We start from the raw sequence: 27433 nt of genomic DNA on the forward strand, positions 1-27433 counted from the left end.
AAGCCACAACAATAACAAAACATATATAAACAAACACTAAATGAAATGTCAAGCTAAAAAAATACTATTCTCTCTAGTACATCCGGGATCCATGGATCTGAAAAAGCTGGAAGACAAGCACAGACAGGAGAAACATCAGAGGATGGCATCTTTGAAGACAGATTCTCAGGGTTGTATTTCAGAGTTGATGGGTTACATGTCACAATATTTTACAACTGGGGAACATCTATTTTACAACTGGGGAACATCTATTTTACAACTGGGGAACATCTATTTTACAACTGGGGAACATCTATTTTACAACTGGGGAACATCTATTTTACAACTGGGGAACAACTGGGTGACGTGAAACAATCTAAACACATACAGTAAATGTTGTATTTTTGATGTTTGATGCTGATGGTGACGATGGGGACAGAATGATAAAGTAATAGTGTTTGTGACATCCAGGACTCTCTCCCTTTGTTGTGAATGGAAAAAACAACAACATGCGCTTGTATTGTTTCTTTGGCCCTACTTGGCACTTGATTAATTGGTTTTTGAATAAACATAAACGCTGCATCCCCCCTTTGTACAGTTCTGCCAAACTATATCCCCTTTCCACATGTACAAGTAAGATTGTGTGTGTGTGTGTAGGTGTGTCTCTTTTAATGTAAAATGTGAAACACACTAATACTACTACTACACAAAAAGTCAGGGCTATTCCATGTCATTGCATTGGTAATGAGAGACCTTTAGGTGTCGGCTTGGATCAATGACAGCACAGCAGCGTCAGCTCATCATTAGTCTCGGAAATCCCAGATCTAGGGCATTGTTAATGTGAGAGGCAACCCGCCTGCCTAGTGAGACTAGCTCATCATCAGACCAGCTGGGTTATGCTGCTGATCAGATCATTTCCGAGGCAGGACACAATGGCCCCAGAGCAGTATTGAGCTCTCCGGCATCACAATTGGTGTTTTAAACAAATAGAAGCCAACTATTTTAGATGGGGAGCAAAAGTGCAAGGCCTATTTTTTTCTCTCTACATATTTGTAAATCAAAAAAAACTTTAATAAAAGTTACAGTCTCTCCTTGGCCTTTGAATACACTATGGAGTTTGGGGCAAGGCAATGCAATGCTGTGGAACAGCCCTGGATCCCTTTTGATTACACAGTCTACTACCGCTGCTACCCAACACTAGCATGGATCCTCACCCATTCATGTCTTTGGAACACTGACACAAGACTGTCATTCCCTTATCCACTCATTCGGGGTGGTATTTCTCTCTCCTCCCTCCACCTCATCCTGCGCTCCTCCTTTCTCCTGCTGCACCTCTGAAGCCTTCACTCGATTAAAAGGACGGAGAATAAAAAAATGAGACAGCACGACAACAACAAAAAAGAATGAACAGATTGAGTATCAGGGAGAGGGAGAGAGAGAGAGAGAGTGAGAGAGTAAGAGAGAGAGCGAGAGAGAGAGAGAGAGAGAGAGAGAGGGAGAGGGAAGAAGTGTGGATGATGGAGTGAATGTGAATGTGCTTGTGAATGACATTTGGGAGATGTGTGTGTGACATTTTGAATGTTTGAGTGGAAAATGCAGACACTAAGATCAAAGGATACTCAGATCATCTTGGATGAGAAGAAATGTCCCATGGAGACACACAGTGACAGATCCGTATCCTGCTACTTCAGACCTTTGTGGAAGTGAATGGTGGTGATAAGTGAATGGTGAATGGTGTGTGATGTACGATGTATGAGTATATCCCTCTGACGCATCTGCACGTGCTCCTGTGTGTGTCTGTGTGTGTCTGTGTGTGTGTGTGTATATATATGTTTCCTGTGTGTCAGTCTCACCTTGGTCTTGTGGCTCTGTTCGGTGCCCAGGCCTGAGCCAGGTGTGTGTAGCTCCTTGGACACCACACACAGAAACTCTGCCTGGTCCTCTGTCCCATAGCTATACGACGAACCAATGTTTACCATCTATCAGAGACAGAGACAAAGAGAGAGAAAGAGGGAGAAAGATGGAGAGAGAAAGAAAGGTGGCCCCGTATCACAGCAGGTAAACCCATGGATGCTCATGCAGGGAGGAGGGACAGAGGGTAAGGACAACCTAGCAGCACTACATGTCAACTACAACTCTACTGTGGGCAGTGAGACTGAACTGTACACCCTAAAGCAGTGATGCCAATGTTTAGCATTACATTATTACTCAAAACACTTTACTGAACTGGCGATGTGCCAACATATGGTAGCTTCCATTGAAGCTTCCTTAGCTCTGCTTCCTTTTTGCATCTCCTTCCCCTTATGATCACTGGTCTGTGTCTGCAACGTGTCCATTTAGATCAGTCTTCTTCTGAGGGGAAGGAAATGTGAAATGGAGGTCGTTTTTATGAGCAGATTGGGACTGGGCCTTGGTCTCTGATTGGTCTAATTGGTCTGACTCTGAGGCTCTGATTGGCTAACAAAGAGCAGGAAAGGGGTTTATTGGTTGGGAGGGTAGTAGAGCAGAGCAACAGCGTGAGTCCAACCCACAGTCCAGAGCAGTCCGGTGCGGGGCTTTCTGCAGGTGCGCACGCTGACCTGCTCAAACTTCCAGCCGTCTGACATGGTGGAAACCATCTGGGTCAGCTCCTCCTCCTGGCACTGCAGCACCCGGTACACATGTTTAGGAGGCACCTGCTGATGGATGGAGAGAGGGTGTAAAGAGAGGAGAAGGAGGAGGAGGAGGAAGAGAGGGAGGGAATGTACAGATATGGGTAGGTGGGAAAGGTGTTTGGCTGTAGAATGAGAGAGAGAGAGAGAGAGAGAGAGAGAGAGAGAGAGAGAGAGAGAGAGAGAGAGAGAGAGGTGTTAGGAAGGGAGAGAACGAGACAGAAGAGAAAACAGACATTGAGAGAGTAACCAATAGTTGGAGAAGATGAGATGTTTGTAAGGAAAGGAAAGAAAAGGCATTTGTTAGCAGAGAGAAAGAGGACAGGGAGAGCGTGAGGTTAGCAAGAGGTAGTGATGTTTGGAAGAAGAATGATAGTGAGAGTGAGTGTTAGGGTTGGGTGGTATCCAGATTTTCATACAGTCAAACCGTTTCTGTACCATACTGGGACCATAACGTTTCTGTACCATACTGGGGTATATGGTACTACCAGAAGTGCACACAAGGGGCGCTGTTTAATAATAATAATAAATACATTTAAAAAAGGAAACCTTTTTTTTTATGTTCGCATCCAGGAGGGTATTGATCCAGGAGGGGATTGAAAGTCTGCTGTAACCAAGAAGCTTGATTTTTACATCTAGCCACTAGCCAAATGCATAGCTGGTGCCCTGAGATTGATATAATTTATTTGACACATCTTAGATGTAGTTATAAGCAGTGGTGTAGCACGCACCCCCACAGCCCACAGTGTGTGTGTGTGTGTGTGTGTGTGTGTGTGTGTGCATGAGCATGTGTGTAGCCGAAGGGCAGAGATGGAGGGTACAGTAAAGCGTATAATACAGAGAGAGTAGGAGGAAGATTGAAAGTTACATAACGGAAATCATAGACAGGATGGGTGAAATATACTGAAAATAACTAGAAAATACAGAAAGAGTGAAACACATGGCTGAACAGTCTTTCTGCTTGGCACATGCACAAGTCTGTTTTTGTTTTAGCAGACCTGTAGCCATCTTGTATTTGTGTATATCCCTGTATTTTATGTATTGTGTGTGTGTGTGTGTGTGTGTGTGTGTGTGTGTTCATGTTTCCCTACCTTATCAGGACCACAATGTCCTGACAAGTTACCAGAATGTCTTGACAAGGTAGGAAAACAAGAACAATTTTGAAAAGTCATGATGTTTTTCATGCCCTGAATTTGTTCAAATAGTATTTTAGGCTTAAAGGTTTAGGATTTGGGTTAAGGTTAGGTTTAGGGTTAGGGTTAGGAGTTAAGGTTAGGGTTAAGGTTAGGTTAAGTTTAGGTTTAGGGAAAATAGGATTATGAAGAAAGAAATTATACTGAAAATTCACAAAAACAAAGCAGAGTGTGTGTGTATGTGTATGTGTATGTGCATGTGCATGTGTATGTGGATGTGTATGTGTGTGTGTGTGTGTGTGTGTGTGTGTGTGACCTGTGTGACTTTACAGTCCCGCTCCAGGATCCTCTCCTTGATCAGTTTGATCAGAGGAGTGATGTTGTAGAACTCAGCCTCCTCCAACACACCTGGGAGAGAGCACAACACACACACACACGCACACGTTCAATCAAAGTGTTATTACATTCTAATTACAAGTCTTACAATACATTATAATGGCATCATAACGCACAATCTAATACATGTTAAAAATACAAAAAGTAATCTAGTACCTTCTTCAGCCAGCTCCTTGTTGTAGACCAGTTTGCCGTGTCGCAGGTAGTTAAGGATGGGGCCAAAGTAGGTGGGGTCTCTGTCTATCACATAGGCCCCTGTCTCGTCCTACAACAGAGGAAGGGAGAGAACGACCATAAGAATTAATAAAGGTATGAATATGAGATCAATATTAAGTGCTATTCTATTGTGCTATTCTATTCTATTGGGTTTTGGTCAAGATCTATGCTTGGAAACCCCCTTGTGATTACTTGTTACACACTGTAACAGAAAAGTCCTCTTTTCAGAGTGATAGAGCGGCACTATTAGAGCCTAGTGGTTCTATATTACAGCCAGTGTGAGAGAGATTCAGAGAGAGTGTGAGGGGGGGATAGAGAGATGGAGAGAGAGGGGATAGATAGAGAGGGACTGAAAGTGAAGAGAGAGAGAGATGCAGAGAGATATGGAGAGAGGGGCGAGAAAAGAGAGCCTGTTACATTCACATGGCTTGGCCCTTTCTTGGCTGACGGCATATCAGTGCCTAGCCTTTACAGCATCTCCATAAAGCGCTCCCTGCATGCCGATTACTAAACCAGCCCCAGGCACCCATTTTCAAACACAGAGACGAAGAGACACTAGACAGAGAGAGGGAGGTAGAGAGAGATGAGAAGGAGGAGGACAGAGAGGCCACGGAGTTCAGAAAGATGAGAATGGGAGTGAGGGATTCAGGAACAGGAACAAGTGGCAGAATGGAGCGAGCTAGATAGCAGAGGAGCAGAAAGAGAGAAGTAGCTGATTAAGGAGCAGATGGAGAGGGGGATGGAGGGATGGAGAAGAGGGGAGGGATGGAGAGGCTGTGTTAATAGAGGGCACAGCTCTGAATCTGAATCGAAGAAGTGCTGCAAAATTATAGGAATGGAGGGAAAGGAATGAGAGCCTGCAGATCAGAGTGAGAGATAGAGCGAGAGAGAGAAAGAGATGGGCAGAGGGATGGATGGTATGTGAGGCACTCAGCTGAATGAAGAAGGGACTGGGAAGCCAGGCAGAGAAAATGAGAATCGATTGGAGATGAGAGCTGGCAGACACTGGAGAGAGGAGGACTCAAACAGGGGGAGGGAGAGAGAGACAGAAAGAGAGAGATACAGGGGACAGACAAGGGCACAGGGAGAGGTGCTGGGGGAAAGGGGTCTAGACAGGGGCAGAGGTAGAGGTGCTGGGTGAAAGGGGAACTACACAGTGTGCCTAGCCTTGTGCCAGGTCCCTATGGGGACCTCACTGGGTCCCACAGGAAATATATGTTAGGCAAACAGAGGTGTTATTTGTCTCAACACAGAAACAGAGAAAGACACAGACACACATACAATCTCTTCTGGGGTGAAAACACTGGCTGCGACCAAACTGAACCAGCCTAATGCTAGTCTGGTCAGGTCATTTCTATGTAAAAGGACTCATGAGCACCAACATGTGAAGTTCATAGGAGCATATCAAATTGAGTGTCAAATGAAAGCTAAGAGTATTTTATTTATATACATTTTCAACCATTTTCCATCCAAAAAATTAAGAATAAGCAAAGGCTTTGATTTCTGGTCAAACAGATGGAAAAGGGGTCTTAGAAAACATCAACGAGATAAAATCGTAAAAAGGTATAAGAAATGCATCGAAACACAATAATGTTGAAGTAAAGAGTAATATCAACACTTATATTTAGTTTTGGATACATTTTTCTGCCTTCTGTAACTTTAAGAAACATTGCCTTGTGCCTTGAAATTCCTTTACCAAAAACCCACATATCTTTCAGATATTTTCTCATTTCTCTCCCTCATGAAGAGGAAGGATAATTAAAGTTGACAGAAGGAACAGTGGGGAGAACAAGTATTTGATACAATGCCGATTTTGCAGGTTTTCCTACTTACAAAGCATGTAGAGGTCTGTAATTTTTATCATAGGTACACTTCAACTGTGAGAGACGGAATCTAAAACAAAAATCCAGAAAATCACATTGTATGATTTTTAAGTAATTCATTTGCAATTTATTGCATGACATAAGTATTTGATACATCAGAAAAGCAGAACTTAATATTTGGTACAGAAACCTTTGTTTGCAATTACAGAGATCATACGTTTCCTGTAGGTCTTGACCAGGTTTGCACACACTGCAGCAGGGATTTTGGCCCACTCCTCCTTACAGACCTTCTCCAGATCCTTCAGGTTTCGGGGCTATCGCTGGGCAATACGGACTTTCAGTTCCCTCCAAAGATTTTCTATTGGGTTCAGGTCTGGAGACTGGCTAGGCCACTCCAGGACCTTGAGATGCTTCTTACGGAGCCACTCCTTAGTTGCCCTGGCTGTGTGTTTCGGGTCGTTGTCATGCTGGAAGACCCAGCCACGACCCATCTTCAATGCTCTTACTGAGGGAAGGAGGTTGTTGGCCAAGATCTCGCGATACATGGCCCCATCCATCCTCCCCTCAATACGGTGCAGTCGTCCTGTCCCCTTTGCAGAAAAGCATCCCCAAAGAATGATGTTTCCACCTCCATGCTTCACGGTTGGGATGGTGTTCTTGGGGTTGTACTCATCCTTCTTCTTCCTCCAAACACGGCGAGTGGAGTTTAGACCAAAAAGCTCTATTTTTGTCTCATCAGACCACATGACTTTCTCCCATTCCTCCTCTGGATCATCCAGATTGTCATTGGCAAACTTCAGACGGGCCTGGACATGCGCTGGCTTGAGCAGGGGGACCTTGCGTGCGCTGCAGGATTTTAATCCATGACGGCGTAGTGTGTTACTATTGGTTTTCTTTGAGACTGTGGTCCCAGCTCTCTTCAGGTCATTGACCAGGTCCTGCCGTGTAGTTCTGGGCTGATCCCTCACCTTCCTCATGATCATTGATGCCCCACGAGGTGAGATCTTGCATGGAGCCCCAGACCGAGGGTGATTGACCGTCATCTTGAACTTCTTCCATTTTCTAATAATTGCGCCAACAGTTGTTGCCTTCTCACCAACCTGCTTGCCTATTGTCCTGTAGCCCATCCCAGCCTTGTGCAGGTCTACAATTTTATCCCTGATGTCCTTACACAGCTCTCTGGTCTTGGCCATTGTGGAGAGGTTGGAGTCTGTTTGATTGAGTGTGAGGACAGGTGTCTTTTATACAGGTAACGAGTTCAAACAGGTGCAGTTAATACAGGTAATGAGTGGAGAACAGGAGGGCTTCTTAAAGAAAAACTAACAGGTCTGTGAGAGCTGGAATTCTTACTGGTTGGTAGGTGATCAAATACTTATGTCATGCAATAAAATGCAAATGAATTACTTAAAATTCATACAATGTGATTTTCTGGATTTTTTTTTAGATTCCGTCTCTCACAGTTGAAGTGTACCTATGATAAAAATTACAGACCTCTACATGCTTTGTAAGTAGGAAAACCTGCAAAATCGGCAGTGTATCAAATACTTGTTCTCCCCACTGTAGACCTATAAATTAGTTATAGTGTTTTTAATTATATCGATTTTGTTTATGAATTATTAAGTGATTAAAACTCAGAATTTCCCTAAAAATCGGAAACAGAATTTCTGCAATTGAATTGGCTACAATGGGAAATCATAGTAGTCACAAACCACAGTTGGGTCACACGTTTGGACAGCACAGTAGAGTCCAGTACAGTACAGTAAATAAGAGTATAGTTCAGTACAGTACTGCACAGTACAGTAAAGAACAGTAGAGTATAGTTATGTACAGTAGAGTTCAGTACAATACACAGTAGAGCACACTAGAGTTGAGTGCTATATTCAACTTTACTGTACTCTACTGTACTATATTGTACTGTACTGAACTGAACTCAACTCTACTCTACTGTACTGAACTCTAGTGTACTGTACTGTACTGTTCTGTGCTATACTGTACTCTACTGAGCTGTACTTTGATGTCCAAACTTGTGAAACATAGAAGTCTATGATTGGTTCAGATTTGGTCCGTTCTGGACCAACCAAGTTTGGTCTTGTTTGGGGGCAGAGCTCATTAAAATAACCAAATGTGTAGAATAATACCCAAATATGCGAAGGAGGATATTGCAAATGTATACCTTTGTGTACCTATTTAGGATACATCACCATGAAGAGAATTACATTAATATCCATAATTATGCAATACTGTGTAGACCCTTGATGAAATTACGTTACTGCAATTCTGTTACCGGGTGTAAATCCACTTCACTTAATGTAGTTCAATAACAAAAATAGATTTTTTCTAATTCAATGTGTCATGTCATAGCTGACACCCCATTATTTCTGCAGACATAGTTGAATGTTAATTCGGAGCAGATATTTAACAGATTTTGTCAAACGTGGACACATAAAAAACGGAGGGAGACTTTATCGAAATTCTGTTACCAAACTTTGCATTTGCACAGTTCTTTCAGTAAATGTGTTTTTGTAAAATGTTATGTGTAAATTGTTAAAAAGTAGTGCTTGTGCATAGAGTTGTAGGGTTTGTTCAACTTTGAAATCAATGGTTTTTTAATTGCCCGTCACAGAACTGCAAGTGTTTTAGTGAACTGCCTTTATCATGTTCATGTATGACAACATACACGATAAAGTTGGCTGAAGCACATACAGATCTGCAACTGTGCTACTCCAGTGCTCGGTCTATTTTGGATTGTGGGAGTCAAATAGCACACACAAGAGCACATAACACCAGCCTCTAACATTGTAAACTCCTAATCACTCTGCCAACAACACTGCTGCATCAGACCTGCCTAATTCTCACTTGTTTTATAGACTAAATTACACATTCTGTAAATATCTGACTCCAGAGTGATCTGTTCTTGCAATTTGTAGTCTTTGACATTTCAGATTTAGATATGATCATCAGAAGAAAAATATATTTAATCGACATCTATGTCATCGACACCCGGGGAACAGTTGTTGTTGTGTTTAACTGCCTTGCTAAAGAGCAGAACAGCATATTTTTTCACCTTGCCGGAGCAGGAGGAGGAAGGGACAGGAGGAGATTATAATGAGTGAAAGAGGGGCAGGAGGAGGACAGGAAGGGACAGGAGGAGGTCAGAAGGGAGTAGGAGTCAGGGCAGGGGTGACAGCAGGCACCAGGGGGTATTTTGGGACAGAGAGGGGTGGCAAGCCTGTAGGTGCCAGACAGACCATAATCTTATTAAAATAGTAATACACAGTTGGTGTGTTCTAAACACTGCGGCAACCCTCTGCAGACTGGAGCGCAAACCAGCGGATTACAATATACAGTTGAAGTCGGAAGTTTACATACACCTTAGCCAAATACATTTAAACTCAGTTTTTCACAATTTCTGACATTTAATCCTAGTAAAAATTCCCTGTTTTAGGTCAGTTAGGATCACCACTTTATTTTAAGAATGTGAAATGTTAGAATAATAGTAGAGAGAATTATTTATTTCAGGTTTTATTTATTTCATCACATTCCCAGTGGGTCAGAAGTTTACATACACTCAATTAGTATTTGGTAGCATTTCCTTTAAATTGTTTAACTTGGGTCAAATGTTTTGGGTAGCCTTCCACCAGCATCCCACAATAAGTTGGGTGATTTTTTTGCCCATTCCTCCTGACAGAGCTGGTGTAATTGAGTCAGGTTAGTAGGCCTCCTTGCTCGAACACGCTTTTTCAGTTCTGCCCACAAATGTTCTATTGGATTGAGGTCAGGGCTTTGTGATGGCCACTTCAATACCTTGACTTTGTTGTCCTTAAGCCATTTTGCCACAACTTTGGAAGTATGCTTGGGGTCATTGTCATTTTGGAAGACCCATTTGCGACCAAGCTTTAACTTCCTGACTGATGTGTTGAGATGTTGCTTCAATATATCCACATAATTTTCCTTCCTCATGAAGCCATCTATTTTGTGAAGTGCACCAGTCCCTCCTGCAGCAAAGCACCCCCACAGCATGATGCTGCCACCCCCGTGCTTCACGGTTGGGATGGTGTTCTTCGGCTTGCAAGTACCCCCTTTTTCCTCCAAACATAACGATGGTCATTATGGCCAAACAGTTATATTTTTGTTTCATCAGACCAGAGGACATTTCTCCAAAAAGTAAGATCTTTGTCCCCATGTGCAGTTGCAAACCATAGTCTGGCTTTTTTATGGCGGTTTTGGAGCAGTGGCTTCTTCCTTGCTGAGCGGCCTTTCAGGTTATGTCGATATAGGACTCGTTTTACTGTGGATATAGATACTTTTGTACCCGTTTCCTCCAGCATCTTCACAAGGTCCTTTGCTGTTGTTCTGGGATTGATTTGCACTTTTCGCACCAAAGTACGTTCATCTCTAGGAGACAGAACGTGTCTCCTTCCTGAGCGGTATGACGGCTGCGTGGTCCCATGGTGTTTATACTTGCGTACTATTGTTCGTACAGATGAACGTGGTACCTTCAGGCGTTTGGAAATTGCTCCCAAGGAGGAACCAGACTTGTGGAGGTCTACACATTTTTTTTTGAGGTCTTGATTGATTTCTTTTGATTTTCGCATGATGTCAAGCAAAGAGGCACTGAGTTTGAAGGTCGGCCTTGAAATACATCAGCAGGTACACCTCCAATTGACTCAAATGATGTCAATTAGCCTATCAGAAGCTTCTAAAGCCATGACATAATTTTCTGGAATTTTCCAAGCTGTTTAAAGACACAGTCAACTTAGTGTATGTAAACTTCTGACCCACTGGAATTGTGATACAGTGAATTATAAGTGAATTAATCTGTCTGTAAACAATTGTTGGAAAAATTACTTGTGTCATGCACAAAGTAGATGTCCTAACCGACTTGCCAACACGATAGTTTGTTAACAAGAAATTTGTGGAGTGGTTGAAAAACAAGTTTTAATGACCCCAACCTAAGTGTATGTAAACTCAGACTTCAACTGTAGCTCCTGTGAAGATAGAATCAGACAGACACCTGGGAAATAGAAAAATACAGCTAGTGGCCTAGTACTTCTTCTGTGGATATAATGTTGGACTGGGTACTCTGTATTCCTGAGGACTCTATGGGGCCTTTCATCACAAGCCAGGTTACAAGAAGGGACTAACAGTAAATTAGTGGGGAGAAAAATAAGTAGACTGTTAGTATTGTTTTGGAAACAGTTAACAGGCAATGACATGACAGTAGCCTGGGAGGAATAAGATGACTCAAGTGTGAGAAGGGGATGAAAAGAAAGAGGGGAGAAAGGAGAGAGGGTCCCTAGAAGGGTTGAGAGATAACAGAGGAGAGGAGGAGGGAGAGTGTGTGGATGGGGTTTGACTAGAGGCATAGAGAAAGAGAGAGAGAGCGATAGAGCAAGAGAGAGAGAGAGCAAGAGAAAGGGGGGAGAGAGGAGGAATGAAGGTCATACACAAAGATTTTGCGCCTTATCTATTCACTGTGGCCAGTGGTGCAGGAGGACAAAGACAGAGGTGCACACACACACACAGAGGGTGAAGATTAAAAATGAGCTTCTCTGTCTCTCTATCTCCTGTCATCCTGGCCTGTCTGTTCAGCCACACTGCCTCCGGTCAGGAAAAGTCAACCCTCATCTGGTGTGTTAATAGTTTACCCAAGGAACTACACAGTGTGCCTAGCCTTGTGCCAGGTCCCTATGGGGGCCTCACTGGGTCCCACAGGAAATATATGTTAGGCAAACAGAGGTGTTATTTGTCTCAACACAGAGACAGTCACACATACAATCTCTTTACTTCTTCTATGGAAAGAGAGAAAGAGAGGGAGAGAGAGAAAGAGAGAGAGTAGGAACAAGACTAATGGACACTGGTGCATTAATGAAGGTCACACACAAAGATAATGCACCTTATCTACTCACTGTAACCAGTGGTGCAGGAGGACAAATCAATTATAGCAGCCTACAATAGGGCTATGTTCGTGGCCAAGGGACAAGACCATCTGTGATCACACACAGACAGAAAGAGACAGACACTGAAATAAATCCTATTATAGGCTTACTGCATTAGTGATGTACTGTATTTCACAAACAGATCAGTCACATATTGCCAACCTATCTATAGACATTTTTCTACTACCCCACCACCCTCCTCTCCCTCTGTCCTGCCAGAATACACCCTCCGCACAGGTCTGAATGAGGCAGCCAGTGCACATCCATCTGACTCACTGGGTAATGGGTAGAGCCATATCTGGTGGCGGGTATGGGTACCACAGAGCCATATCTAGTGGTACCATTCAAATGTAATTAATTCGTCCATCCATCCATTCATTCATTAAATTAATTAATTCTGATGTGTTATCTTGATCGAAGCCAAGCGCTTGATCAATTCTTGCCTTACCGTGTCCGAATGTAAGTCCTGTTGTTGACAGAGCCGATAGAGAAAGGAAGTTTGTTCTTTGAGTAGGGTATGCCGCGTTGTGAGGAATACTGTGCCGCCGACGTTCAACCGGACCCATTTCCCGTTATTTCCCACTGTAGGGTTGACTCCAGAGCCGTTCCCGATGCTGTGCGTTCCCGTCCCGCTCGATGCGGTAGTGCTCGAAGTTGCCGTGCTCGTATTCTCGCTTCCCTCGCTATCTTTGTTATTATTGTTGTTGTTGTTGTTATTATTATTATTGTAGCCCTGAGGTGTCGGTAACGAACCGACTTCTGATTCAGCCTGCGGCACCGATTTCCTTTTATCCTCCGTTGCCATTAGGAAATAGCAATGGATGCAAGCAACGTTAACAAGCAATAGCGTGCGTACCAACTGCCGTTTCAGCTTCCTCTCTTTTTCAACAACGTCTCTCTACGACAACAGTGTACCGCGTTGACTCGAGCTCCGCCTAGTCTTCCCCCGGTTAAGCAACCGGAGCGTCATGTCCAAGCTGTTGCCGTGCGCCAAGAACTGTGGATCTTGTAGTTCTAAAATCTGTGACGATACCGTCCACTCCTTGTATCCTAAAGACAATCATGTCAAAATAATATTAAAATTGTATGATAGCCTAATATTATTCAATAACTTATTATTCAATAACTATCTGAGCCAAGACTGCAATTATTTTCAACTGCATTGTTGTGTAAATTGTGGGGAGTGAGAAACATACATTTTTTATTAGACAAAGTGTAATACATGTAGTTTAATTACACAGGATTGGGCTGATTGTTATTAGTTCTATACACACCTTTCATCAAAAGGTTCACAAATGACTCACAAAAAAAATCACACCTGAGAATATCATTATTAGATTGTACAGACAAAAATATAAACACAACATGCAACAATTTCAAAGATTTTACTAAGTTACAGTTCATATAAGGAAATCAGTCAATTTAAATAAATTCATTAGGCCCTAATCTATGGATTTTACATGACTGGGATTACAGATATGCATCTGTTGGTCACAGGTACCTTAAAAAAAAAAGGTAAGGGTGTAGACCAGAAAACCAGTCAGTATCTAGTGTGACCACCACTTGCCTCATGCAGCGCGACACATATCGTTTGCATAGAGTTGATCAGGCTGTTGATTGTGGCCTGTGGAATATTGTCCCACTCCTCTTCAATGCGAAGTTGGTGGATATTGGCGGGAACTGGAACACGCTGTCGTACATGTCGATCCAGAGCATCCCAAACATGCTCAATGGGTGACATGTCTGGTGAGTATGGAGGCCATGGAAGAACTGGGAAATGTTCAGATTCCAGAAATGTTTCACAGATCCTTGCGACATGGGGCCATGCATTATCATGCTGAAACATGAGGTGATGGCGGCGGATGAATGGCACGACAATGGGCCTCAGGATCTCGTCACGGTATCTCTGTGCATTCAAATTGCCATCGATAAAATGCAATTGTGTTTGCTGTCCGTAGCTTATGCCTGCCCATACCATAACCCACCACCACCATGGGGCACTCTGTTCACAATGTTGACATCAGCAAACCACTCGCCCACACGTCTGCCATCTGCCCTGTACAGTTGAAACCAGGATTCTTCCGTGAAGAGCACACTTCTCCAGTGTGCCAGTGGCCATCGAAGGTGAGCATTTGCCCACTGAAGTCGGTTATGACGCTGAACTGCAATCAGGTCAAGACCCTGGTGAGGACGACGAGCATGCATATGAGCTTCCCTGAGACGGTTTCTGACAGTTCGTGCAGAAATTATTCGGTTGTGCAAATCAACAGTTTCTGACAGTTCGTGCAGAAATTATTTGGTTGTGCAAACCCACAGTTTCATTAGCTGTCCAGGTGGCTGGTCTCAGACGATCCCGCAGGTGAAGAAGCCAGATGTGGAGGTCCTGGGCTGCGGATGTGAGGCCGGTTGGAAGTACTGCCAAGTTCTCCAAAACGACGTTTGAGGCAGCTTATGGTAGAGAAATTCATTCAATTCTCTGGCAACAGCTCTGGTGGACATTCCTGCAGTCAGCATGCCAATTGCACGCTCCATCAAAACTTGAGACGTCTGTAGCATTGTGTTGTGTGACAAAACTGCACATTTTAGAGTGGTGTTTTATTGTCCCCAGCACAAGGTGCACCTGTGTAATGATCATGCTGTTTAATCAGCTTCTTGATATGCCACACCTGTCAGGTGGATGGATTATCTTGGCAAAGGAGACACACAAATGAACACACATTATACAAACATAAAGACACAATCACATAATAAAGATACTGTATTTTCAGTGCATCTAACAGTTTTGCTAACAACTTAAACCACAAAATTGACCTTGGATCTGTATCTAGTGGCCACTTCATCCTACTCCCTACTCCCCAGCCCCTCTGGGCTTTCAGTCCCCTGGGTCATGTTCATTAGGCACCAAATGGAAGAAAACTGAATGCAATAGAAAGGGACTACCTGGACTTGTCCAATAAGAAACCCTTATTTTCATCTTCCATTGCAAAAAAAAGAATATGTTGTTTGCCCTAATGAACACAACCCAGACCCCAGACCCCTCTCATGGCTGGTATAGTGACAGGGTTGGCTTCATGGGGATGAAGCTGAAGTTACAGTGCATTCGGAAAGTATTCAGAGCCCTCTACTTGTTACACATTTTGTTACGTTACAGTCTTGTTCTAAAATTTATTAAATTGCTTTTTTCCCTCATCAATCTACACACAATACCCCATAATGACAAAGCAAAAACAGTTTTTTATAAATTTGAGCAAATTTATAAAAATTGAAAAACTGAAATATCACATTTACATAAGTATTCAGACTCTTTAGTCAGTACTTTGTTGAAGTACCTTTGGCAGCGATTAGAGCCTCGAGTCTTCTTGGGTATGACGCTACAAGCTTGGCACACCTGTATTTGGGGAGTTTCTCCCACTCTTCTCTGCAGATCCTCTCAAGCTCTGTCAGGTTGGATGGGGAGCATCGCTGCACAGCTATTTTCAGGTCTCTGCAGAGATGTCTGATCGGGTTCAAGTCCAGGCTCTAGCTGGGCCACTCAAGGACATTCAGAGACTAGTTCAATCTTGGTTTCATCAGACCAGAGAATCGTGTTTCTCATGGTCTGAGAGTCTTTAGGTGCCTTTTGGCAAACTCCAAGTGAGCTATTATGTGCCTTTTACTGAGGAGTGGCTTCCGTCTGGCCATTCTACCATAAAGGCCTGATTGGTGGAGTGCTGCAGAGACGGGATAACCTTCCAGAAGGACAACCATCTCCACAGAGGAACTCTGGAGCTCTGTAAGACTGACCATTGGGTTCTTGGTCACCTCCCTGACCAAGGCCCTTCCCCTTGATTGCTCAGTTTGCTCAAGGAAGAATCTTGGTGGTTCCAAACTACTTCCATTTAAGAATGATGGAGGTCACTGTGTTCTTGGGGACCTTCAATGCTGCAGAAATGTTTTGGTACCCTTCCCCAGATCTGTGCCTCGACACAATCCTGTCTCGGAGCTCTACGGACAATTCCTTCGACCTCATGGCTTGGTTTTTGTTCTGACATGCACTGTCAACTGTGAGCCCTTATATAGACAGGTGTGTGCCTTTCCAAATCATGTCCAATCAATTGAATTTACCACAGGTGGACTCCAATCAAGTTGTAGAAATCTCAAGGATGATCAATGGAAACAGGATGCACCGGAGCTCAATTTTCAGTCTCATAGCAAAGGGTCTGAATACTTATGTAAAAACATCTAAAAACCTGTTTTTGCTTTGTCATTATGGGGTATTGTGTGTAGATTGATGAGGATTTTTATTTATTTAATCCATTTTAGAATAAGGCTGTAACAAAATGTGGAAAAAGTCAAGGGGCCTGAATACTTTCCGAATGCACTGTATATGACTGTGGCAGATCCTGGTGGGCTGTGCTGTTGATGTGGCTCCAGGAGAACGGAAGCAGGCCCCCCTGAATGGTGGGACCGTTCACAGCCTCCGCTGTTAACTGTTGGGCCAGGTGGAAGTCTGTTTACCATGGAGAGGGAAGGAGAGAGAGAGAGAGAATTAAAAGTGCCAATTTGTTTTACTTGAATGTTATTCTAGTATTGTGATGTACTGTAAAACTATAAATTGCGCCATCATGTTCCCTTTGATATTGTTATTTTATGAATGAGTGAATGAATGTCTGGACTGGACATGGTGGTAATTGAAACCCAACCTTTTCAGCCTCAGGTCGTTCCGACAGCAGATGGTTTTACAGGGATGGCCCTGGGAGTACGGGTCTTTCCTGTAGTCTGGAGACACAGTTCAAAAGCACTGAGTTCAGAGGTTAGAACAGCAGACATGAGAATACAGTACATCCACACAGCAAAATGATCTATCCTCCTTGAATAATTTAATCTCTGTCTGAATTCTCATTCTATTTATAGGGATAGTTTGAGCAGACCAGAATGAAAGGCCCGTTATTTTCCAGCCAGATTACGGCTGCAGCAAAAGCCTACAGACACTACAGGGCCAGCGGTCCTCCAGGCCTGGTGTTGCCTGTATCTGCCTAAGTATAAAAGGACTAGAGTTACCAATCCATGTCTGATAAAAAATCATATAGCAGCACTCACTGTTGTATCTCATGATGTGCTTGATGGAGGCGAGGTCTTTAACCCTGGCCTGGTCCCTGCGGAAGATCTTGGCTCTGGGACAGAGGTCGTAGGAGAAGTCCTCTGCATGCTTCCTCCACATCACCCCATAGCCACTCAGGTTGTAGATGTCTTCATGGAAGGGCACACTGTAGAATGGTCAGTAGTCTGGTGGAGGGACCAGGAGAAAGACAAGAATAATGTAGAAAGGGTGAAGTAGGGACATATCAGATGTGGAGAGACAGATTGATTAATTGACAGATTGATTAATTGAAACATTTTATTTAAGTGTCATACAACTATTGGTACCCAGCTGACATGGGCTTATACATTTATCCTACTCCCCCAGGCTTTGGAATTAAATTGAGCAACATATCAGCTTGCCATTCATTTAATTACATTTGGGGGAGGCATTTGTAGTTCAATCCTATAAAACGTTATTAATCCCAGAGGGTCAATTAGCATGGAATAAAACCCATCAGATACCACCAGTTTAGCTTTATATCATTGAAGAGACTGACATGACTGTCTTTTACCCTGTCACAGGGCCTATGTCTGGCCAGAGTGTAGCGCCAGCCCTGGTATCTGCTCCACCACTGTCAGAGCCCTATCCGAGTGGCGCAGTGGTCTAAGGCATGCAGTGCTAGCTGTGCCACTAGAGATCCTGGTTTGAATCCAGGCTCTGTCGTGTGCGGCGTCGTCCAGGGTAGGGGAGGGAATGGCCGGCAGGGATGTAGCTCAGTTGGTATTAAAAAATAATAATAATGTATGCACTCACAAACTGTAAGTTGCTCTGAATAAGAGCGTCTGCTAAAATGTAAATGTAATGTAATGTTATGCTCCTCTCCAATGACACCCTACTCAGGTCAAACACCATGTACTGGATGTTATACAGTGAGGGAAAAAAGTATTTGATCCCCTGCTGATTTTGTACGTTTGCCCACTGACAAAGACATGATCAGTCTATAATTTTAATGGTAGGTTTATTTGAACAGTGAGAGACAGAATAACAACAAGAAAATCCAGAAAAGCGCATGTCAAAAATGTTATAAATTGATTTGCATTTTAATGAGGGAAATAAGTATTTGACCCCTCTGCAAAACATGATTTAGTACTTGGTGGCAAAACCCTTGTTGGCAATCACAGAGGTCAGACGTTTCTTGTAGTTGGCCACCAGGTTTGCACACATCTCAGGAGGGATTTTGTCCCACTCCTCTTTGCAGATCTTCTCCAAGTCATTAAGGTTTCAAGGCTGACGTTTGGCAACTCGAACCTTCAGCTCCCTCCACAGATTTTCTATGGGATTAAGGTCTGGAGACTGGCTAGGCCACACCAGGACCTTAATGTGCTTCTTCCTGAGCAACTCCTTTGTTGCCTTGGCCGTGTGTTTTCGGTCATTGTCATGCTGGAATATCCATCCACAACCCATTTTCAATGCCCTGGCTGAGGGAAGGAGGTTCTCACCCAAGATTTGACGGTACATGGCCCCGTCCATCATCCCTTTGATGCGGTGTAGTTGTCCTGTCCCATTGCAGAAAATCACCCCCAAAGCATAATGTTTCCACCTCCATGTTTGACGGTGGGGATGGTGTTCTTGGGATCATAGGCAGTGTAGTGTCTTAGAGTCTAGGATTTTGCTGATGTTGCAAATGGTGTAACAGATGAACTTTACTCTACTTTGCTGAAACATCTGGAAAGCATTACTAAAGGTCCTGGAAAAAATGATATGGGGAGAGATGTGAAAAAGACCAGGGATTGGATATTAGAATCAGGCCATACTATGTCATAACTGATATAAATACCATGTCTTGAAGAGAGAAAAGGGAGAATAGCGAATTACAGAATTGGCTCTTGCTGTTCTTCAGATATCTGCAGGTATCTGTAAATGTGACGCTGAAACTCTTTGTTATAATAAACCTTTATAAACAAAGTACAGTGTCGGCGGACTTCTTATCATCACAGCATAGATCAGCATTGTTGTCTTGGACCACCACATTAATGGCGACGAGGTTGTTTTATTTTTTTGGGCCGTGATACATCTTTTTTTCTGCATTCCATTCCTGGGCTACAAAGTGACTCCCGCTCAAGAGGCCGACAGATAAAGGTGAGCTTTCTCACAAACATTGGGTGCTGGCCGTTTTGTGAGTCCAGAGAGTGTGTGCGTTCAAGATGTACCGTCAAAGAATCTGTGCGTGCGTTTTGCTGTTTTTTTTTTTTTGCTGTGTGATAGGAATTCCGTTCTAAATTTTCTAAATTAGTTTGCGTTGAGAACAACGCAAAAAGTGGGGAGTGTCTATAGGGCACACCAATAGGGCACACATATATTTAGCTTTAATAAAAGGAAAAGGAGTGTCCAGGTAAATTATGAAGAAATAAGGCATGAAGGAATAAAAGACAGTATACTTTTAGGACGCCGTTAATTTAAGGAAGCCCTTGAAACACAAGGCGATCAATATGATGGGCCATAAATCTTGATAGTTATTAGATTAACTCTCAAGTCAGTTCTGGGAACTGCAGGTTGTACAATATATGTTCAATTGTATGTTTACCGCTCAGAATTTATTTGACGAAGTATTTGTCTGAAGTAATCCTCTCTTTTGAATGTCTACAACCTGAAGGTAGCAGAAATTTAGTAAAAGGAATATAAAAGAAAATAGGAACGGCGATAAGCATGCTTTGTATAAACTGATCCTGTGTGTGTGTGTGTTTGTGTGAAACAGAGAGAGAGCGTGCCTGATGACTTCCAGCTGTGTGTCGACTAAGGCTATGACAACAGGGGTTTTAGTCTTTTGTAAGGAAATATGTTAGTTAAGGTTAAAACCTTATGAGTCTCTATAAAAAGAGAATGTTCATTAACTATTAGAATAGCATGACCCTACAGGGAGGATTTTTTAAAGAGTGTATAGAGATGCTTTGTAATTGATAACAACATAACTATAAATCTGCAGATTAGGATAAGTGAAAGATAACAAACTTGGAAGTGGGATTTGTGTTCTATGTTCTATGTGTTCCGTGTTCGTCTGTGAGCTCTGTTAACTGTTATTGTCTATGGGAGGAGAGAACGGAGCGACAGCGGGTCTGTCTGTTCCTTTCACTCTGAAATCACATTGGTGACTGAACTGCGCACGCGTAGGATTTTATGAGTTTAGAGTTACGTACAACAGATGTGCCACTCCCCTGCACTGAACTGCTGGGAGAAGCAGACTCAGAGCAGACAAGTGAAATGTTCTGTTGAATTAACTGTTGCTTGACTGTAAAACTGTTTGGTTGATAATCGGTTGAGTTGGTGAATGAGAGATATATTGACGGATTAAAAAAAAATAATAATAAAATAAATGAATAAAATAAAATGTTATTGAGCTATTTATAATATTCCTGAGTTAAGCTGTTTGCTTATTTCTTACCGTGAATGTAAAAAAATATATACTAAATTCTTGTTTGTTCTTTTGTCTTTCTGTCATATGAGAGACGAGAAGGAGGAGACAGAGAGAGAGAGAGAGGAGGTGCTGACTTCAGCTGACATCAGTGACAACAACCCAGCCCAATCAAGGCCAGTGCTGTTCTTATCCACAAAACCTACTTTCCCTTACAGGATATAATTGATACATTGTGTCTACATAGAATATTTCATGTTGTGACCATTTCGCAGGAACTTGGCAACAGACTGATGAATTGATGTAATTGATAATTGCACATTAGAGTTTTTGTCAATGACTTGTTTTGATTAGAGTTGTGTTGGAAATCCAGCATTGACATTATTCTGTAAAATTAAGGTAATTAGGTGCTTATTAAGCAATTTGGTTGTGAGTTGGTACAGGTCTTTTATTTTTTGATTGCTCTGAAGTTGACTATTTTCCTTTACTTTTCCTGATCGGATGTGGTAAGACTGCCACTAATCAATAATTTGGTAAAATAAAATTCACAAAATAATTAGTTGATTGATTGATTGTTTGATTGATTTAGTTACTTGATTGATTGATTGATTTAGTTGATTGATTGGTTGATTTGATTGATTAGTTGATTGATTGGATTAATTGGTTGATTGATTGATTGGATTGATTGATTGATTTAGTTGATTGATTGGTTGATTTAATTGGTTGATTGATTGATTGGATTGATTGATTTAGTTGATTGATTGATTTTAATTGATTGGTTGATTGATTGGATAAATTGATTGATTGATTGATTTAATTGATTGATTGATTGAAGTAATTAGTTGATTGATTGATTGATTGGATTGATTGATTGTTTGATTGATTTAGTTACTTGATTGATTGATTGGATTAGTTGGTTGATTGATTGATTGAAATAATTGGTTGATTGATTGTTTGATTTAATTGGTTAATTGATTAATTTGATTAATTAATTAATTATTTTTAATAAAAAAAATAAAAAAAAGAGGGGAACACATAACATAGCCATTACAATGGGGAAAAAGGACATCAAAACTACAAAAGCAATTACTCCTCTTGATGTAGTACAGAATAGTAATCCTCTAGTTAATGGTATAGCAAAATTATCTGAAAAATGGAATAAACGTTGGCCTAACATTGAACAACCATGGCCAGTGGAAGGGACTCTTAACCCAGACGTCATCAAGATAATGCAAGTGCTTGTATCCACGTATAAGGCAGATCAAAAGAAGGGGAAGAAAGGAAAACTACGCAAAGAAAAAAAGACAAAGAGAGCTGGGTGTTCTTAAGCTGTTTGAAAATGAAGGACAAAAACTGATAAAAGATACAAAAGATAAGAGAGACAGAGGTACAGAGAAAATGGCAAAAGAGGTGAAGGTGACAGAAAAACTAATGGCAGTAGTCAATACACCTTTCTCATATATGGATTCAGCAAAAACACCCCCACCTTATGAGAAAGAAGCCAAGTTTAAGGACGTTTATCCTCAGCTTCCAGTGATCATTCAGGAGGGTGATTATTGCATCAGAGATGAAGATGAACAAATAATAGAGAGAGGACAAGCAGAAACGACCATAAAGATGAATCCAAACCCCAAAAGCAGGAAGAAAACGAGATGTCTGGTAGAGCGAGGTTCAGGAGGATGGAACTTTATGATGATGATGATGACGATGATGATGATCAGAGTGATTCAGAAGAGATCATGGGTGGATATGACCCTGTCATCAGACAGAGGTTGGCCAGAGCGGAAAGAAGGGGTGATGGAAGTTGGAAGAAGAAGAATACAAGTGATTCGAGTGCTGATGAAAATGAAGATGGAGACAATGATGAAGGTTTGGAGATTAAAGGTGCTTCATATTCAAGAGGATTTTATCCTACAATGACTAGCACAGAAGAAATAGAAAGAGATATAGACCGATGCGTCTCATGCCTGGATAAAGTGACTAGTTTAGAAGAAGTGAAAAAACTGGAGGAACAACTCCAGAAGCTGAAGATAAAGAAAAAGAAGCTGCTGAGAAAAGAATCCCAAGAATCTGAGAATAAATATACATTGAGGCCAAGAAAAGAGGGCACTAGTAAGAAAATTATGCCGGTGATCATTCGAGGACAAAACCTAGAATATAAGCCTTTGCAGAATACCGATATGTCAGATATACTTGAGAAGCTGCCTACTCTTCAAGATGGAGCATATCCTTGGATTTCAAAGTTGGATGAAATTACGGTGGGAACACAGTCTGCCATAGGAGACATTAAGAGACTTTTGGCTAATCTCCTTGGGATTCCAGGCATGGAAGAAATTTTTCAGAGAGCTGGACTTCATAGATATGTGGGGACTGCAGTGAACGACCCTGAATTGTTGGCTGCAAGTAGAAATCGGCTGTGGAGAGCACTGAGAGATACGTTTCCAACAAATGTGCATCCTGACAACATTCTGATTGACCCACTAGGACAACAAGAAAATCCGAGAGCCTACGTGTCAAGAGTTCATCAAGTGTGGAGAAATATTACCGGAAATGATCCAGATGTGAGTCAAATTGAGCAGTCAATCTTGAGAACTAAACTACAGATGGGACTGCCCTTACCGGTAAGGAGCAAACTGGCAGAAGTGGTTGGACTTGGGAGCATGACAAAAGGTGTCTATACAGATCATATAGCCCATCAAGTGGATCTGTACCGGAAAAAGGAACACAACCAGAAAGAACAGGACCAAGAAACTCTCAGAAAACTCAATCAAATGCAACTGGTGGAGAAGAAGGAGAAGAGAAGCTTTGGTTATGCAGAATCAGTGTGAACCAAATCAACAATCACTGCTACAGCTTCAACTGAACAAGGTCAAAGGCAATTATACCAGCCACAACAAGTGGTATAAATTGTTTCATATCCATAGATAGTTTCTGGAAAGAAAGAATTTCAGAGGAAGATACAGGAGCAAGTGAAGATCATCTGGAGGACAGGTGAACCCCTATAGGAGCAAGGACTCTAGAGGTGCCTAGAAGATCCGAAAGGAGTTTTCAGCTGGTAGCACCAGTTAGGGAAAAAGATCCAACAAATGAAATGAAAATAAACAATGGACTATGGGAAGTGATGATGGATAGCAGAAAGGCTTTTATCTGTGTTCAGCCTGAAGAGGTTACACATCTCACGATGTCAAATCAACTAATTATGAGAAGGATTTGGAGGAGTGAAGATCAGCGATTTCTGAAAATGATGATTTCGGCTCAAGGGCAAGGAGAGCCACAAACTGTACGGATTACACACGAATCTATTTGCAGTGTGAAGATGGATTCAGACCCTATGAAAGAGGAGATGTTGCAACAAGTTCCAGAATTTTTGTGGTCTCAACACAGTACCGATATTGGACTTGTGAAATCAGCCCAACCGGTGAAAGTTGAACTTCGACCAGGAGCCAGACCTCCTTGGAAGAATCAGTATCCATTGAAAGATTAAGCAATTCAAGGGATTGAACCAGGAATTGAAGGACTTTCGAAAGCAAGTGTTTTGAAGACAATAGAAAAAATCGTTAGAGTAGCAATCAATTACTGTTTTGGAGAAACCATGATGATTTAGGAAGCTATGGGTTAGCTTATGTTGTAAAAGGGGAGTTTAGGAGAAAGATCACAAAGGAGTATGGTTTTTGGAATAATATTTTCTTGAATAGATTGACTATGTCATAGGCAGGTGCATAATCTGTCTGAATAATGTGTGACTGTTATTCTTGGCTACATTCATATACCAAGAGGTGCATAAGATGTTCAACTAAGCGAAAAGATGCTCAGTCGGTTGCAAAGTTGTTGTGTAAAGAAGTCATAAGCAGGTGGGAATTTCCCGATTTTAATATCCTCAGAAAATGGGAAAGAGTTTTGTGAATAAATCAGTGAAATGGTTTTTGAAAAATTAGAGAAAGAAAAAAAAATTTGGTAAAAGTCAGACTAAAATGTTATGAAAACTAGGGTTGAAATAACTCTAGGAAATTTGGAATATCTGATTGTGGGACGATTATATTATTGTGATGAATCAAAGGGGGGAAATGGAATGTGATTAATTTTATATATACATTCTTATATTATTGCTGATATTGATGTTTTAATTTGCATGTGTTGTTTTGCAAAAGATACTGTTTGGTATTTTCTTTTCTTCCAGAAGCATATGGGGGAATATGTAGAGAGACTCAAATACTCAAACATGGACAATATGAATGGACTGGAGGAAGTGGAACAAGGAAGGAGTGGAAATGTTCCGATTCCATCATCGACGTCGCATTGAAAGTCGACACTGTGGAGGAGATGAAGTGTAGTGGACTACATTCCAGTGTTATATTCTTTCTGTATTAATTTTTGAAGAATTATGTTTTCTGTTGTTGGGTACATGTGGGGACCTCAGATGTTTTTGTTTATTTCGTTGAAGTTTAGGGATATGGGGTCTAGGCAAGGACAGAGAGAATCCACAGGAGGGTCCGATGGGTCGACCAGCCTGAATGTGGACATTTTGATTGTATTTTGTTTGCTGGGGTTTTCATATGTATTCAATTGCATCATAGCTTAAAATGTATTGATAAAGATGTATAAATTGATCTGGAGTACTTAGGTGGTCGCCTAGGGCAGAGGGGCCGTGAGAGAATTTTCCTGTCTTGACTGACTGATGGATATTTGGAATGAAAGCTGCCAGACAGGTTTTTCGCTCTTACACTCCATAACAATTTATTTACACTCCATAATAATGTATTTACACTACATACAAAAATGTGTCTATATAAACATGTGTTTACTCTCCATAAATTTTGGTTTATTGTTAAAGTTACTCAAGAATAAGAATTGTTATTTGTCATAATCCTATTCTTTTTGTTTTCGAGACTTAATTAGTCTCGAAGGGGGGAAATATGTAGTGTCTTAGAGTCTAGGATTTTGCTGATGTTGCAAATGGTGTAACAGATGAACTTTACTCTACTTTGCTGAAACATCTGGAAAGCATTACTAAAGGTCCTGGAAAAAATGATATGGGGAGAGATGTGAAAAAGACCAGGGATTGGATATTAGAATCAGGCCATACTATGTCATAACTGATATAAATACCATGTCTTGAAGAGAGAAAAGGGAGAATAGCGAATTACAGAATTGGCTCTTGCTGTTCTTCAGATATCTGCAGGTATCTGTAAATGTGACGCTGAAACTCTTTGTTATAATAAACCTTTATAAACAAAGTACAGTGTCGGCGGACTTCTTATCATCACAGCATAGATCAGCATTGTTGTCTTGGACCACCACAGCAGCATTCCTCCTCCTCCAAACACGGCGAGTTGAGTTGATGCCAAAGAGCTCGATTTTGGTCTCATCTGACCACAACACTTTCACCCAGTTGTCCTCTGAATCATTCAGATGTTCATTGGCAAACTTCAGACGGGCCTGTATATGTGCTTTCTTGAGCAGGGGGACCTTGCGGGCGCTGCAGGATTTCAGTCCTTCACGGCGTAGTGTGTTACCAATTGTTTTCTTGGTGACTATGGTCCCAGTTGCCTTGAGATCATTGACAAGATCCTCCTGTGTAGTTCTGGGCTGATTCCTCACCGTTCTCATGATCATTGTAACTCCACGAGGTGAGATCTTGCATGGAGCCCCAGGCCGAGGGAGATTGACAGTTATTTTGTGTTTCTTCCATTTGCGAATAATCGCACACTGTTGTCACCTTCTCACCAAGCTGCTTGGCGATGGTCTTGTAGCCCATTCCAGCCTTGTGTAGGTCTACAATCTTGTCCCTGACATCCTTGGAGAGCTCTTTGGTCTTGGCCATGGTGGAGAGTTTGGAATCTGATTGATTAATTGCTTCTGTGGACAGGTGTCTTTTATACAGGTAAAAAGATGAGATTAGGAGCACTCCCTTTAAGAGTGTGCTCCTAATCTCAGCTCGTTACCTGTATAAAAGACACCTGGGAGCCAGAAATCTTTCTGATTGAGAGGGGGTCAAATACTTATTTCCCTCATTAAAATGCAAATCAATTTATAACATTTCTGACATGCGTTTTTCTGGATTTTTTTGTTGTTATTCTGTCTCTCACTGTTCAAATAAACCTACCATTAAAATTATAGACTGATCATTTCTTTGTCAGTGGGCAAATTTACAAAATCAGCAGGGGATCAAATACTTTTTTCCCTCACTGTAGGTTCCTGAGGAGGGAGGGAGGGGAAATGTAATTGTGTTATTAGTTGTGGTAACTTGGTTTGTTGTTTATTATCTACTGGTTATTACAGGTCCTTGAAAGACAGGAGAAACTAGTCACCTCCTCAAATACAGTATGTAATGGCTTGGGACTGTGGTGAACACATGTACTACACTGGAGCATGTGGATACCCATAAAAAGTCAAAAGAGGGTGTTTGAATTAGGCACTGATGAGCAGAGTTCGCACATATACGATCATGTGCACATCTCAGGTGTCAGTCAGATTGTACTTTCTGGTTATTTTAGGTTCCAGAGACAGAGAGGCTATGGCCAGTCAGTCCCCTCAGTGAGAACAAGCTGTACTGTTCCTCCTAAGCAACACGTTATGTCGTCTCCTGCTGCAGTGGCTCTACATTTACATTTTAGTCATTTAGCAGACGCTCTTATCCAGAGCGACTTATTAACAGAGACCAATTACAATACACCCCAGAGAACAGGACAACTCTGTCATCTGTGGTCAGGGCCTTAGGCGATACATCACACAGCTGGTGCGTACCATACTCTACCATTTATCATACTATGCAACAATCAATTCAAGACAAACTATCTATCGTTATTACACAGAAATCATGTAATC

General features: G+C 41.8%; 1 protein-coding gene and 1 pseudogene across 6 annotated transcripts; both read right to left on the bottom strand.

Moving 5' to 3' along the window:
• LOC121547469 (BTB/POZ domain-containing protein KCTD5-like) lies at nucleotides 1-13060 on the bottom strand. 6 transcript variants are annotated; one of them, XM_041858783.1, is made up of 7 exons: nucleotides 12586-13060; nucleotides 4316-4424; nucleotides 4080-4171; nucleotides 2559-2654; nucleotides 1833-1958; nucleotides 1194-1320; nucleotides 1-106 (listed from the first exon to the last, which is right to left on the bottom strand). In XM_041858783.1, exons 1-6 carry the CDS (start codon nucleotides 12940-12942, stop codon nucleotides 1228-1230), a joined length of 873 nt encoding a protein of 290 aa, XP_041714717.1. In that variant the 5' UTR covers nucleotides 12943-13060; the 3' UTR covers nucleotides 1-106; nucleotides 1194-1227. The 6 variants fall into 6 exon arrangements, with proteins under 6 accessions (XP_041714717.1, XP_041714715.1, XP_041714716.1 ...); XM_041858781.1 differs by having other exon boundaries at nucleotides 2511-2654; XM_041858782.1 differs by having other exon boundaries at nucleotides 2559-2657.
• LOC121547030 overlaps nucleotides 13036-27433 on the bottom strand; it is a 20270-nt pseudogene continuing 5872 nt past the window's right edge.

This window comes from Coregonus clupeaformis, chromosome 31, assembly GCF_020615455.1.
Source record: "Coregonus clupeaformis isolate EN_2021a chromosome 31, ASM2061545v1, whole genome shotgun sequence".
Lineage (NCBI taxonomy): Eukaryota > Metazoa > Chordata > Actinopteri > Salmoniformes > Salmonidae > Coregonus > Coregonus clupeaformis.